We start from the raw sequence: 14,551 nt of genomic DNA on the forward strand, positions 1-14,551 counted from the left end.
ATATCCCTGCCTTCAAGGTGGAAGTGCTCCTGCCCTTGTAAGGCTGTGGCTGGTCCTCAATGGAGGAAGAAAAATCAGCTGGGTTTTGGTGGTTTTGCTGAAAGCAGGTGCTGGTGGTAGAGTGTGTTTCCTTCCATACTCCCACATCTAACCCCTCAGGGGAGCATACTGACAGCTGTGGTGGGTTGACCCTGGCTGAGGGCCAGGTACCCACCAGAGCTGCTCTATCACTCCCCTCTTTCATTAGACAGGGGAGAAAAGGTACAATGAAAGAAAACTTACGGGTCGAGATAAGGACAGGGAGAGATCATTCTCTAATTATCATCACGAGCAAAACAGATGGAACTTAGAGAGGGAATTCATCTTATTTATTACTAAGCAAAACAGAGTAGAGGAATAAGAAATAAAACCAAATCTTAAAAACACCTCCCCCCACCCCTCCCATCTTCCCGGGCTCAACTTCACTCCCGGCTTCAACCTCTGCCTCCCCCAGCGGCACAGGGGGACGGGGAGTGGGGGTTACGGTCAGTTCCTCATGCGGTGTTTCTGCTGCTTCTTCATCCTCAGGGGGAGGACTCATTGTTCCCCCGCTCCAGTGTGGGGTCCCTCTCACGGGAGACAGTCCTTCACGGCCTTCTCCAACGTGAGTCTCCTCCACGGGGTGCAGACCTTCGGGAGCAAACTGCTCCAGCGTGGGTCCCCCACGGGGTCACAAGTCCTGCCAGCAAACCTGCTCTGGCGTGGGCTCCTCTCTCCACGGGTCCACAGGTCCTGCCAGGAACTTGCTCCAGCGCGGGCTTCCCATGGGGCCACAGCCTCCTTCAGGTGTCTCCACCTGCTCCGGCGTGGGGTCCTCCACGGGCTGCAGGTGGAATCGCTACACCCCCTCATCCTCCCTCCATGGGCTGCAGGGGGACAGCCTGCTTCACCATGGTCTTCACCACGGGCTGCAGGGGAATCTTGCTATGGCGCCTGGAGCACCTCCTGCCCCTCCTTCTGCACTGACCTTGGTGTCTGCAGAGTTTCTTACATCTTCTCACTCCTCTCTCTGGCTGCAAAAGCCCTCTCTAACTGTTTTTCTCTTTCTTAAATATGTTATCACAGAGGCGCTGATTGGCTTGGCCTTGGCCAGCGGCGGGTCCGTCTTGGAGCCGGCTGGCATTGGCTCTATCAGACACAGGGGAAGCTTCTAGCAGCTTCTCACAGAAGCCACCCCTGTAGCCCCCCCCGCTACCAAAACCTTGCCACGCAAAACCAACACAACAGCAAAAAAAACCCCCTGATTTATCTTTGGTTTTTTTAGGTTCATTTTGGTCCCCGGGCCCTTCTGCAGCTACTGCTCTGTGCTATTTTAACCGAATTTACCTGTTTCTTTAGCTAAAAGCAGCTGAAAACCTGCAGGAACAGGGACCATAGCAGTGGAGGATGCTTTTCCTTGGCTGGGGCTCTCCTCTGCCGGTTTACCCAACCTCGGGCTGCTCCGTCCCGGACCGCTCAGCACCGGCCTCCCCGGACAGCTCTGCGGGGCCGAGAGCTGCCCCGGAACCCGCCGCCGCCGTCCGCGTTTTCCGCGGGCGCTGCTGGGAGGCGCCCCGTTAACGCCGAGGCGGGCGCTGAGGAGAGGCTCCCGCAGGGCGTGGGAGGCCTGACGGGCGGCCCTCGCGACCAATGGGCAGCTCGTTTTTCCGCCGCGGCCAATGGGAGGGCGCCGTGGGCGGGCGTTGTTTCGGGGGTTGTCTGGACGGGGCGGGAGCGGGAGTCGGCGCGTGAGTGGAGGGGGCCGTTGCCGGGGTAACCGGGGTGGTGGTTGGGGTGCGGGGGGGGGGGCTGGAGCCCTTTCGTGAGGTGATGGCGGGGCTGGGGTAACTGGGGGCTGGGAGGGTGGGAGGTTTGGGGTGCGGGGGTGTCAGGGCCCCGCGGGAGAGCGTGGCTCTGGGGCGAGAGGGCTCAGGCCGGGCCCCACTCCCCGCGGTGAGGGACACCCTGCTTCCCGAGTGAAACCGGTTCCGGCCCCCACTCCCAGAGGCCTTTGTAGCTTCCCCCCCCCCTTCCTATTTCCGCACCCTTTTGGGGTGCTCAAGCAGGTTTAGGCCTGGCCTAGGAGGAGCCCCCCACCCAGCACCCCTTTCCTCAGTGACCAGAGTGATTTCAAGTGCCTTCAGATATTGGGAGGCACTGGGACAAGGGCAGCTTGGGGGGGGGAATCCAGCCTAGTTTCAGCACCGTGCTGTCTTCGGTGTATTGGGGGCATCATCTGTATGTTTTTAACAGAAAAACTGAGATTTAAAGGATCGCGCATAAAGAAACACTTTCTTCCACAGTGACTATTAGATAAAGCGGACAGCTGTCTAAGCCAAGCAGTACCTGTCCTGAGTTAATTCTTTGTTACAGAAGTGTTCAGGCTGATGAAATAACCCTGATGCTGGCGGCACCGGCTCCTGAGTGCTGGGCTGTTGGAAAGAGCAACACAAGGTATTTCTTGTATTTACAGCTTGGTTTGTCACTAAGCTGCTTTCCGCCCCAGGTCAGGGGGCACTGCAGGGTGGCTGCTCCACCTGCTGTCAGGAGCTTGAGGCTTTATGCTCTGCTGGGGGCTGTTGCTGGGTTAAAAAAAAAGTAAAAGAAAGCAAAAAAATTTTAGGTTAGGGGACTTCTGAATTTCTGAATGGAAGCTAGGTATTGTTCCAGAGGAGGTGTGGATTCTGGAAAAGGGTTTTTTTTTTTCTTCTGTCCTCAATCCTGGGAGCTCTATGCCTGCCTAACTGAGCCAGTGTGGGTGGTGCCTCCGCACTGAGCAGGTGCAGTCGCAAGCTCTTGTGATCCGTGATCCCAAGGCATCGTTGCTAACATCGTTTTCTGAGCGAGTTCATTTGAGAAGCTTGGCATAACAACATGTCGTCACCGTGTGAGGTGAAATCCTTGTCATTCTGTTGGCGCTGAAACTGCAGCGCGTGCTTTACGCAGGCAGTGTGACTCGTTAGCCATGTCAATACAGCGCTGATGAGCATTGGCAGTTCTGGAGTCAACATTTCTGGAGAGGGAGCCTTGCTTGTCAGCCACAGCAACAGGCTGTCTGCTGTGGAAATTCTGTCAGCATACACTGAGATTTCAGGGTCTGGACTTGTTCAGACCTGGCTCGTCTGCAGGGTTCACCAGGGAGTGAGTCAATTGGTGTCATCTGAGCAGGGTTTTCTTCTGACAAATGTCGCTTCCCATGGATACCCAACTGAGAACCAGAGCTGCCGCAGATGGCCTGACTGCTGTCACCCCTCTCTGTTCGCTCCTGCTCAAACTGCAAACTTGGAAAGAGGCTTTGAACTCCCACACCAAGTACAGAGTCATTCAGTCTCCACTTTGCTTTTAATGAAAGCACCATTTATGCAGCCTGCTGCGCAGAAGCTGTGATAGTGATTAATACTGTCAGCCCTCAAGGGAGACTTTAGCCTTGGGAATCTTTTGTATTAAAATTAATTTGCTGCTCCAGCAAGCAGGTATCCAATTATTTACCTTGTCCATCAGGGGTACAGGTGTCAGCGTGGCTGGAAGTGTTCGGTGTTAGTTCGTTACCCTGATACATGCTGCAGCATCTTGTCAGTGCTCAAGGCTGGCTGGCAGCCCTTACCTGGGTGACCTGGAAGAGAACCCTCTCAAGGTGCCACTGAGTTGACTTCACAAGTCAATCCAGTACAGGTGGTAAGTGAAATCCTCTGGGGTGCTGGCTGTGCTGCTGCAAGAACGAGCAGCAGTAGAGGGACCTGTTCATGTTTATGTATATTTAGAAATAGATTTAACATTGTTGTTTTGTACAGTGATTTTAGGAAAACAAGTTTCACTGCTGCTGCAGGTAACCTGGATGGAAATATTTTTATATTTCAAATTAAGTCAATTCTCATGACCTTGGCAACCCAAACCTTGTATTTTCCTCTTGTATGAAACAACCTCTGCCTCCTCTTTTGTTACACCCCAAGGACAATAAAGAGCCTTGCAGTGAATTTCTCTGTAGGGTTTCCCTTTAGAGACATGCATATCGATTGGCAGTTGAAACTTCCACTGACTCCTGGGACAGAGCAAACCACCGACTATGGGCTGCGACCCACCGTAGTGAGATGGTGACAGTGGCTCAGGAAACCAAGCAAGAATGAATCTGATAGTCTTGTTTCAAGGGCAGTACAAAAAAACACCTGTCTGAATGTTGAAGGGAGATCTTTAAGTTCATCTCTGGGTGACAAACGCCACCAGCTCAAGTCCATATTCTTTTCTCATGGTTAAAAAGCAAAGCTTTGATCCTTTGATTGAACTTGAGTGGATCTTATTGCAAGATCAAGTGGTTTGTGTCTGTCACTGTGTAGGTGTTTCAAATGGAGCCTCTAAAACCAGGCTGTGCCAGTTCTTCTGTGTGGCCAGTACAATTCTTACCAGGTTAAGTTACTGGTTGCTGCAGTTAAATTTTCTCTTCTCTGCTGTTCCTCTACCCCATTGGTGCGAGGTGCTGCCACTGTCACCTCCACTCATTGCCTCTGGGGAGCCAAGGCAATTGCTATACAGAGACTGGCATGCACTGAGGGATGCAAGGTGCTGTTCTACGCAGCGTATGCTTATATGGGAAAATCTCCCTTGTTTTACTCCTGTCCACAGCTACAGAGCCTGGGAGCGCCTTTCCCTTGAGGCCTGTCCGTGCTGTCACGTGCTGATGTGCCCGCTCTAACAGCAGCTGAGGGACCTCCACCAGCTGCTGTCCGCAGGGTCCTTGGCGGGGAGCCTTCCCCAGGAGGGACGATGAAGATCGTGGTTGCCAAAGTGCTGTGTCTGCTGGGCATCTGCGTCCTCATGCTGGCTGGGTCCCTCCTCCCTGTCAAGATAATTGAGGCTGATTATGAGAAAGCTCATCGCTCCAAGAAGGTCCTTGCCCTCTGCAATTCTTTTGGAGGAGGAGTCTTCCTGGCCACCTGCTTCAACGCCTTGCTGCCTGCCGTGAGAGAAAAGGTAATGAATTAATGAACCTGTGCCACTGAGTGTGTTAGGGACCTCTGTCCAGGGGGACTACCCTCCCCGCTCCTGCCCTGCAGGAGCCCAGGCCACTGGACCTGGAGTGTGAGGCTCAAAGCTCCTGCCATTTAGTGTGTGTTTAAAACACTTTCAGACAGCTGCGAACCTTCCATGGGAAGACAAATAGGTTCCCTGTCTCTTATACCGAGGCCTGTTTACAAGGGTATTAAAGCATCACAGGTCAATTTAGTGTCCATTTAGAGTTGTGTGAACACAATAGGAATATTTCCCTTTAGAGGGACAAAGGTGAGTTGTGGGTTGTTTGCTTGGTTCCAGCTCGATGAAGTTCTCAAGCAAGGGAACGTGACCACGGACTACCCGGTGGCTGAGACCATCATGATGGTCGGCTTCTTTGTGACGGTCTTTGTGGAGCAGCTCATCTTGACCTTCCAGAAGGAAAAGCCATCCTTCATTGACTTAGAGACATTCAATGCTGGTTCAGATGTTGGGAGTGACTCCGAATACGAGAGTCCCTTCATCGCACCTTCCCGAGGACATGCGTTGTACAGTGAACACGGTCACCACTCCCACAGCCACGGCCTGAACATCCAGGAGCTCTCCCGCTCCAGTCCCTTACGGCTCATTGGGCTGGTCTTTGCTTTATGTACGCACTCCATCTTCGAGGGACTGGCCCTGGGTTTGCAGGAGGAAGGAGGCAAAGTCATGAGCTTGTTCCTGGGAGTTGCCGTTCATGAGACACTGGTAGCGGTGGCGTTGGGCATCAGCATGGCCAAGACCTCATTGCCGCTGAAGGATGCCGTGAAGATAGCTGTGACAGTGAGCTTGATGATCCCTCTGGGCATTAGCATTGGGATGGGGATTGAGAGCACCCAAAATGCAGCCAGCAAGATCACTTCCCTGCTCCTGCAAGGCATCGCGGGGGGCACTTTCTTGTTCATCACCTTCTTTGAGGTCCTTGCGAAGGAGTTGGACGACAAGAATGACCGTCTCTTGAAGGTTCTCTTCCTGGTGCTGGGCTACATGGCTCTGGCTGGTCTGGTCTTCTTCAAGTGGTGAGCACGGGAGCGACGGGAAGCAAACCTCAGCTCCTTCCCTTGCGAACAGCACTGGAGATAAGCTCTTCTTCAGCCAAGGGGGACACTGAAGCTCAATGGCTGAGTGAAACATCCTAGTCCAGGTGGTATTTCCATATTGACCTGAAGAAGGAGAATTTCTTCCTGTGTGCTCAGAGGGAGATAAAAATGAGGAGTGTCCCAGTGTAGGTGTCACAAGGTATTGTCCCTGCTGTTGGATCTGCGGGTGCAGCAGCTTGTGCAGAGATTCCTCGACACAAATATAAAGAATCTGGTTCTAAGGCTGCCTCCAAAGAGCTTGTCCAGCATGTGGTTTCCTGTCAACCTGCACAGCCAGCCCCCTCACACCCATTGCAGAAACTGTGGCTGAGAGTCTGCCCCCTTTGCTCTCAGGCTCTGAGGAGGTGAGAAACAACAGGAATAAAGTCCAAAAGCATGTGGGATCATGGATTGCACAGCTGCACTAAGCTGCTTTTGCTAGCTTAGTTTTGAGCAAAACCTGCTTGCAATAGCTGCCAAAAATAACATCCCTTCTGGGGCCGCTGGTATGCCTGGTGCCACAACTCCCCTGAGCAGAGCTTCCATTTTAACCCATGAATGGGTTTGCAAGCTTCTGATTCTTGGAGTGATTAATGGAAGGAATGAGGTCAGGTCCTGCTCCAATGCATGTCATCCATATGTTGAACATTCCCTGAAGAAAGCCTCTAGCAGCACATTAATATATTGTTTGAAAAATCCTCCTGTCCTTGTCTGAAGGCCCTTCCCCAGCCCTCACAGAGCCTGGGATCCGTTAGTTTGTAAGAACTGGGCAGCAGCAATTTCCAGCATTAATATTTTAGGGCAAGTGCTTGTGTTTTAGATGGTCTGCAGCAAAATGGGCTTAGCAGTCACCGTCAAACCCCTCTTCAGGGCTGCTCCCAGAGCTTCTGCTCTTGCTGTTGTAGGCTCACGTGACTGTACTGTGTTACACACCCAGGCTTTGCAGGGTGTCTTGTCGGTGTTTTCAAAGGAGAGAAATCTTTTCTGTGGGGGTTTATATGAGGTTGTGGAAGGGCTGATGAGAGGCGCTTGCAATCGGAACTGCGCACAAGCAGATCTCTCTCTGTCTCCAGAGCATGTCCCCCAGGGAAGCTCAGCCTGCTGCGGATCCCATTGTGAGCCTTTGAATTTGCCCTCCTAGGCGAGGAGCTTGGATTAGAGGCTGGAACCTGCCCTCCCCGCTCCCTCCTGCAGCTGTGACGCTGGAGAGCGGTTCCCGTAATGCAGCCCCACTCCTTGCTGGCCTCTCACGGGGGATGCATTTTAATTAGATGTAGCCTTTGCCTCTGCAGCAGCTTCTGCAGGCAGAGCAGAGCTTTTGGAAGCGCTGATGGAATTATAACGATGTAGAGCGGGCTTAGCTGTGGTGCAGTCCCTGTTAGTGGGAAGAAGGATGGGTGAGACTGTGAAGCAGCATCTTGGAGCCAGTGGTTGGCACAGCTACAGCATATGGAGGCTGATGAGGATCATCATCTGACAGTTCTTCCTGCTCCGTATTTTAATTGTTGCAATGTACCAAAGTCAATTAATCTTGCTTTGAAAAACTTGGAGTGGAAGGGGGGAGGGGGGGAGAGTTATTTTAGGCCTCAGATGACACAAATGAGCAGGGCCTGATGAGAATGTAATTTGCCTCGATGTGGTAAACCTCTGTGTGTTATCTGGCTTCTCACAGGCAGCTCATGCAGGGCAGCATGGATCCCATCAGGTGTTTCTCCGTGCTGGCAGTTGTCCCGGGCAGGTGGGATGAGGGGGGTGAGATGTGATGCTGGCTTGGGGAGCACAGCACCAGCTGTCCCACTGGGTTCCTGCCTCTGTGTTCTGCAGCTAATGCTTTTCTTGTAGGCTTTTTTCCCCTGTATCTGGGCAAAGGTGAGTATCTCCTTCACTGTATGGGTGAAGGCAGGGCCCCGAGGTCATGGTGTGTCCTAGCACCCTGTTCCCCTGTCTCATCTTCCTCCTACCTGGCCCCATCTGCCATCCAGGGGCTGATGTGCTAAAGCCAAGATGAGCTGGTGATGCAAGGAGCTTGCTTTTTTTTTTTTAAACCAAAAGAGCAGAAGGGCCCTGCAGCCTCCATCTTACACCTTTCTTCTGCTGGAGTGTGGGAGCAGGGGGAAATGGTGAAGCACTGTGAGCTGCTGAGCTGTCCCCCCTCTGCCCCCCTCTCTGGGGCTGCTCCCCTGTGCCAGGGGAGTTGTTACCTGTGTGCAGCAGAGTGGGGGCTCCTGGGCAGGTTTAGGAGGGGAGAAGGATGAGCCCCATCTGCTGCCCCCAATAAAGGTCCTAGCCTTCTCCCCTTCGTGTCACTTGTTTATCTGGAGTCCCCTGTTGCTCTGCTGGCTGCTCAGGGCCGGATTGCGCACCAGACATGCATGGGAGCCCCCTGGAGATGGAAACCCCGTGTGGGTGGCAGTGTGGGCTGCAGGCCAGACTCCCACGGAGCTGCGCCGAGCTCAGAGGCGTAACGTGGGGGCAGGATGCTCTGGTTCCCCCCTTCACCCCTCAACACCCTCGGCACCCCTGTGATTCAAGCCTGCGTGTGCAGCCAGCAGCGTCCCTGTTGCGTAAGGCTTGGCGGGGAGCTGGGGACTGAATGAAACGGAGGAGGAGCTGCAGCTAAAATGATCAAGGAAACTCATTCATTTCCTCTAGTAAGTAGTATCCGTCCAGCTAATAACATGGTGGGGAGGCTGGCAGGGTTGCTTTCACTGGGAGGGGGCTGCGGCTGCTCACTGCCACGGTCTTGGGTCCTGTCCCTGTGGGGGAAGGCTGGTGTCCCCCTACGGGGCCATGGCCCCCTGCTCCCGCTGGGCCTGGCAGCACTTCTCAATGGGATGCGTGTTGACAGCTGTGTGGGTGCTGCCATGGCGCCGCTCCTCCACTGGCAGCTATTAATAGCAGCTGCGGATTTTAATTGCCGCTGCTCAGGGGGGAGGGTGAGTCACGCAGCCCCTCCACCGGGCTGGCAGACCCTGGCCTTGAAGCAGACCTTTGAATTCCTGGGGCTGTGGTCACCTCCAGCTCTTCGTTCCCCTGAGCTGGCCTTCCCCTGGCAGCAGAGCCCTGTGGCTCCCTGGGGCTGTGCTTTGGCTGCAGGACCCCCAGAGCAGGAGCTGGTCTCGCTGGGGATGGCCAGCCTTTGAGCCCATGCCACTGAATTGCTCAGGCCCCAGTCCTGCCCCATGGCACCCTGAGTGCCACTCCAGGGCCCCCAGCGTGTCCCCTTGCAGCAGGACTGTGGCCTGGGTGCTGCTGGCAGGACCAGCTCTGCCCTCAGCCAGGCCCCTCGGGGGTTTTGGGGCTCCTGACCCCGCTTTGCCACAGCACCTGGGGAGGCGACGCAGCGGTTGGTGGCAGACACCTCATCGTGCCACCGGTGGCAATGCAGGCAGCTGTGTTCACAAAGCCCGACCCCACTGCCCGGGCATCCCTAACTGCCACGGGGGCAACAACCCCCTGCCGCTGCCTGCACCCTGCTAGCGTGGGGTGTCAGCCTCTGTCTGTCCTGTCCATGTGTCCTCGTGTCCCCTGTCGCCATCTGTGGGTCTCTGTCCTTGGCTCTGCGTTCCTGTCTGTGCATCCCTGTTCCTCTTCATGTGTGTCCGCATCCCCACCTGTGCCCGTGTCCACGAGTGCTCTATGTGCGTGTGTCCAGTGCCCGTCTGTGTGTCCCCATCCCCGTCTGTCCCCATCCCTCTTCGTGCATCCTCATCCCCGGTATCCCTGTCTGTCCCCATCCCTGCCCGTGCGTCCGCATCCCCCTGTGTCCCCATCCCTCTCCGTGCATCCCCATCCCGCCTGTCCCTGTCCGTCTGTCCCCGTCCCGCCTGCCTCCGCGGCCGCCCGCTCCCGGAGTCGCTCGGGGCTGGGCCCAGGGGTCCGGCAGCCCCGGGCGGGGCGGGCGCGGCGGGCGGGGCCGGCGGCGGGGCGGGATCGGCTCTGCGGCGGCCGCACTGAGCCGTGCTGAGCTGAGCCGAGCCGGCCCCACCGCGGCGAGCCGTGCCGGGCCGAGCCGCGCCGGGCGGACCGGAGCCTCCGCGCCGGGACCGCCCCGGGCCGGGCCATGCGCTGAGGCCGTCGCGCAGCCCGCAGCCAAGGGCGGATCCCGGGCAGGACACGGTGAGGCGGCGGGCACCGCAATGCGACCGGCGCGGTGGGGGAGCCGGGGGAAGCGGGGAACGGGGCAGCTGCTACCGGCGCCGGGGACCGGGGGATGCCCCCGGCAAGGGCAGGGCACGGCTGGGGAGCGGGACCGGGGCCCCGGCCCGGGGCGGTGGTACCCTGGTCCCTGCCTGCCATCCTGCCCCTTCTCCTGCCCTCAGCTCCATCCTGCCCCAGCCCCTCCGTCCCTCCACCCTGTCCGACCCCTGCCCCCCATCCCCACCCCCAGACCCCCCCACCTGCCTGGGGGTCCGAGTGGGAGGATGCTGGGGGCTGGTGCAGAGCCACCCCGGCAGGATCAGGCCCGGGCTGTGCCCCCAGCTGGCCGGTAGCCCCATCCCGGGAGCCGAGGGGAGGCTGCAGTCCAGACCCGCGGGCACAGGGGGCTCTTTGGGGGTGCGGAGGGGCTGCAGTCCGGACCCGTGGGCACAGGGGGCTCTTTAGGGGTGGGGGGGTGGCTGCTGGGCACCGGCCATGGGGCCTTTGGGCACCCCTGGGTGCTGTGAAGGCCCATCCAGCCCAGCACCCCATGCCATGGCAGTGAGGCCAGGGGCACTCTCAGTTGCACCATGAGCAGGTGGGATGAGCAGGACCATCGCCAGCCCCGGCAGAGGTTTGGTGTTGCCATGGCCCCTGCTCCATCCCTGGCCCCCATGTGCCAGCGACGTTTCCAACGTAGTGGGATCCAAGGGGCAGTTTTTCTGCCTTGTGCCCAGGGACCCCACCATGGGATGGGCTCCTTGGGTGCCTGAGGCCATGGTGATGGGGTCCTTCCCCAGCTCCCATCCCCTCATTCACTGGTTCTCCAGGCACCAGCCCCTGCCCTGGTGTTTAGTGATGTGCTGGGGTATCAGGGTGGGATCTGGCCCCGTGGGTGCTGCAGGGTGGGGATGCAGCAGCCATAGGCAGGGGCTGGTTCCCCCAGAGGTGCCCGGGGATAAGGGAGCTGTGGTACCCAGGGTGGCCACCAGCATAGGGCTTTGCTGTCCCCCTCTTCCAGGCCTGTTGATCCCTGAATTGAGGTGGAGGAGCGGAGCGGAGCCAGCTGGGGACAGACTTGCCCCCCGCCAGTGCCTGCCTGAAGCAGTGCCCAGGGGCCCCCTCCCTCCCCTCCTGCCCCACTCCTCGCCTGTGGCATGTGCCTGTCCCATGGCAGGTTTAATGGCCCTGAGGCTCCGTGATGCTCCTGCGTGCACCAGGGACACCTCATGATCCTGCACTGCAGGAGCAAAACTGAGGCAGGGCTTGGCCGAGGCGATGCTCAGCCTGGGGCTCAGCATCAGTGGCTCTTTGTGCCCCGTTGTTTCACACCCTGGGGCTGCATCGCTCAGGGGGGCACGAACAGGGACCCTGCCTGGGCTTGTGCATCCCCTGCAAGTGTACACTGAAGTTTGGCATTGCGAGGGGTGGCCGTGGGGGGTCTCTGAGCCTGCAGACCATGAGCCCGCGGCCGTGCCATGCTCCCCCAGTGCCCACGTGTCTCTGCTCCCTGCTGCATCCCCAGGGTGGGAGCGGAGCAGAGGGATGGCACAGGGCGGCACAGCATGGAGTAGGACAGGGTGGCAGGGCACCAGGCAGCGTGGCAGGCACCGAGGTCTGTGTGTGAAATGGCACCTCCGTACTTGGCAGCCACTGCAGCTGTGTGTGGGAGAGCCGGAGGGGCTGGTCGGGGGCTCTGGGTGCCACCAGGTCCTTGCTGGGCTGGCGGCTGCCCCACAGGGCTGCTCCTGCTGCCTAGGGGCTCCACGGGTCCTGCGGGTGCCTGGCATGTCACCCCCGCCGCCCCCGCATGCTGCCCCGGCAGCCTTGGCCACAGCTGCTGTGCCGGTGGCCGTGGCTCAGCCATATGGCCACAACAGGCAGCTGGTAAAAATAGCAAATGCTGCTGCACCCCAGGCAGGCGGTGAGCACCGTCCTGCCCCAGCTGCCCAGCAAGGGCATCTCAAGGGCATGGGGGGGGCTGGCATCCCCCAGTTGCATTGGCCTGGTTGGAGCGGGGGGGCTGCATCTCAAAGGGGCTGTGAGCCGTGGGAGACGGGCTGCCCCACTGCCCCCGCAGAGCAGTGCCGGGGGGGCCATCCTGAAGCCCCAGCTCCCAGCATGACACCTCCCTCTGCCTTCTCCCTTGCAGTGGCGGCAGTATCTCTGAGGCAAGATGCCAGAGCAAAGCAACGACTACCGGGTGGTGGTGTTCGGTGCTGGTGGCGTGGGCAAGAGCTCGCTGGTGCTGCGCTTTGTGAAGGGGACCTTCCGGGACACCTACATCCCCACCATCGAGGACACCTACCGCCAGGTCATCAGCTGTGACAAGAGTGTCTGCACCCTGCAGATCACCGACACCACAGGCAGCCACCAGTTCCCAGCCATGCAGCGCCTCTCCATCTCCAAGGGCCATGCCTTCATCCTGGTCTTCTCTGTCACCAGCAAGCAATCCCTGGAGGAGCTGAAGCCCATCTACCAGCAGATCGTGCAGATCAAGGGCAGCGTGGAGAGCATCCCCATCATGCTGGTGGGCAATAAGTGCGATGAGACCCAGCGGGAGGTGGAGAGCAGGGAGGGGGAGGCTGTGGCCAAGGAGTGGAAATGCGCCTTCATGGAGACCTCAGCCAAGATGAACTACAACGTCAAGGAGCTCTTCCAGGAGCTGCTGAACCTGGAGAAGAGGAGGAACGTCAGCCTGACCATCGACGGGAAGCGCTCCAGCAAGCAGAAGAGGACAGACAAAATCAAGGGGAAGTGCAGCATCATGTAGAGCCCCGGACTGGCCCGCACCCTCACCCTGGTCCTCCCTTCTCCCCCCCCATGACTGGACATGGCATTGCAGCGGAGCCGTCCCCTTATCCTCTGTGCCATCACTGTGACTGTGCGGGGATGCCGCAGCGCACCAGCAGCGTGGGCTGCACTCGCCCCAGGTCTGGGGGTGAAGACAGGGTGTCCTGCCAAGCTGAGGGATGCTCGACCGCCCCACACCCGGCACAGCAGGACCGGGGACACGCAGCCGGGCACCACCGGGGAGCACGCAGATGCACACACTCCCACACACTCTGCAGCACAAGTGGTGGCACCAGCCGGTCCCCGTCCCAGTCCCCATCCCCTCCCCAGTGCGGGAGCCCACATTTGTCCTTGTGGGTGGGAAGGACAGTGCAATGTGGGGGTGTCGTTGTCACCCTTGGGGACAGCCATGCACATCCCAGGCCCTCCCCGCACCCCGGTCCCCATGCCATAGCCGTCTGCTCCTGCAGGCAGAGACCTGGGGTGGGAGCAGCCCCTGCATGGTGCCCGCCACCCCCAAGCCCCCAGCCCCGTCCTGGTACCACAGCCCCTTCCGAGCCCCCAGCCCCGTCCCGGTGCTGCAGCCCGGAGCCGCCAGCCCAAGCACAAAGCATCGGGTCCGAGGAAGGTCCTGACCCAGCACAATCCTGGTGAGCTCCAGCGGGAGACCCCTGGCTCCCCCACTGCCCCCTTCCCTCACAGGATGACCCCCACAGCCCAGCTGGGCTGTGATGCCATGGTGATGGGTGCTGCCGCAGCCTGCTGCAGTGCCCCACCAGTGGTCAGCGTCCCCCCCTGCGCTTGCAGAGTTCCTGCTGTGGGGTGACCTGGCCCCACACCCTGGGGACCCCTGACCCCCCCCCCAGCTCTGCTGCAGCCCTGCTTGTTCCCCCGTGGCTGGAGCAGGGTCCCCATGCTGCCACCAGCCCCTCGTCCCAGCGGGGTTTGTCCCCTTGCTCTGGCCCCGTTCACCCTTCGCCCGGGCCCCGAGGGGATATCCCCAAGGGGGTGTCCCCGAGGGGGTGTCCCCAGGCAGGCTGGGTCCCCCCCGCTGTGCCCAGCTCCCCTCACCCCCGGCTTTTTACACCACCACCCGAGCGCCCAGGGGACAAGGTGACGTTACGATGTAGCCTTTATTCTAGAAATAGTCTTCCTTCAATAAAGAGATGAGAAATGCTCCTGCATCCCCGCAGAGCAGTACCAGGGGGGCTCAGGACTACACGAGGGGGGGCCACAGCTCAGCCCAAAGGGGTGAAAGGAGGGATGGGGGTGCATGCATATGCATGTGTGTGCAGGTGTGTGCATGCATGTGCAGGTGTGTGTATGCATGTGCATGTCTGTGAATGCATGACTGTGCAGGCACAGGTGCATGCACACAGTGCATATGCAAGCATGCACAGGCATGCATGTACAAGCATCTGTGCCAATGCACATGCACATCCCGTGTGCACACACGTGCCATACCATGTGCACACGTGTGTGCCTGCGTGCCTGTGCGC

The 14,551-nt window shown here is 58.7% G+C and overlaps 2 protein-coding genes across 4 annotated transcripts; both read left to right on the plus strand.

Moving 5' to 3' along the window:
• The first annotated feature begins 1,729 nt into the window (after positions 1–1,729).
• SLC39A3 (solute carrier family 39 member 3) lies at positions 1,730–8,143 on the plus strand. Of its 3 annotated transcripts, none has more exons than XM_075776524.1 (4): positions 1,730–1,770; positions 2,322–2,472; positions 4,636–4,983; positions 5,323–8,143. In XM_075776524.1, the coding sequence occupies exons 3-4, from the start codon at positions 4,777–4,779 to the stop codon at positions 6,061–6,063; spliced, it is 948 nt and encodes a 315-aa protein (XP_075632639.1). In that variant the 5' UTR covers positions 1,730–1,770; positions 2,322–2,472; positions 4,636–4,776; the 3' UTR covers positions 6,064–8,143. The 3 variants fall into 3 exon arrangements, with proteins under 3 accessions (XP_075632639.1, XP_075632641.1, XP_075632640.1); XM_075776526.1 differs by having other exon boundaries at positions 1,744–1,766; positions 2,392–2,472; XM_075776525.1 differs by having other exon boundaries at positions 1,749–1,791; positions 2,392–2,472.
• Positions 8,144–10,056: 1,913 nt separating this feature from the next.
• Positions 10,057–14,229, plus strand: DIRAS1 (DIRAS family GTPase 1). Its single transcript, XM_075776538.1, has 2 exons — positions 10,057–10,238; positions 12,412–14,229. Exon 2 carries the CDS (start codon positions 12,436–12,438, stop codon positions 13,030–13,032), a length of 597 nt encoding a protein of 198 aa, XP_075632653.1. The 5' UTR covers positions 10,057–10,238; positions 12,412–12,435; the 3' UTR covers positions 13,033–14,229.
• The last annotated feature ends 322 nt before the right edge of the window (positions 14,230–14,551 follow it).

The sequence above is a fragment of the Balearica regulorum genome, chromosome 26, assembly GCF_011004875.1.
Source record: "Balearica regulorum gibbericeps isolate bBalReg1 chromosome 26, bBalReg1.pri, whole genome shotgun sequence".
Taxonomy (NCBI): domain Eukaryota; kingdom Metazoa; phylum Chordata; class Aves; order Gruiformes; family Gruidae; genus Balearica; species Balearica regulorum.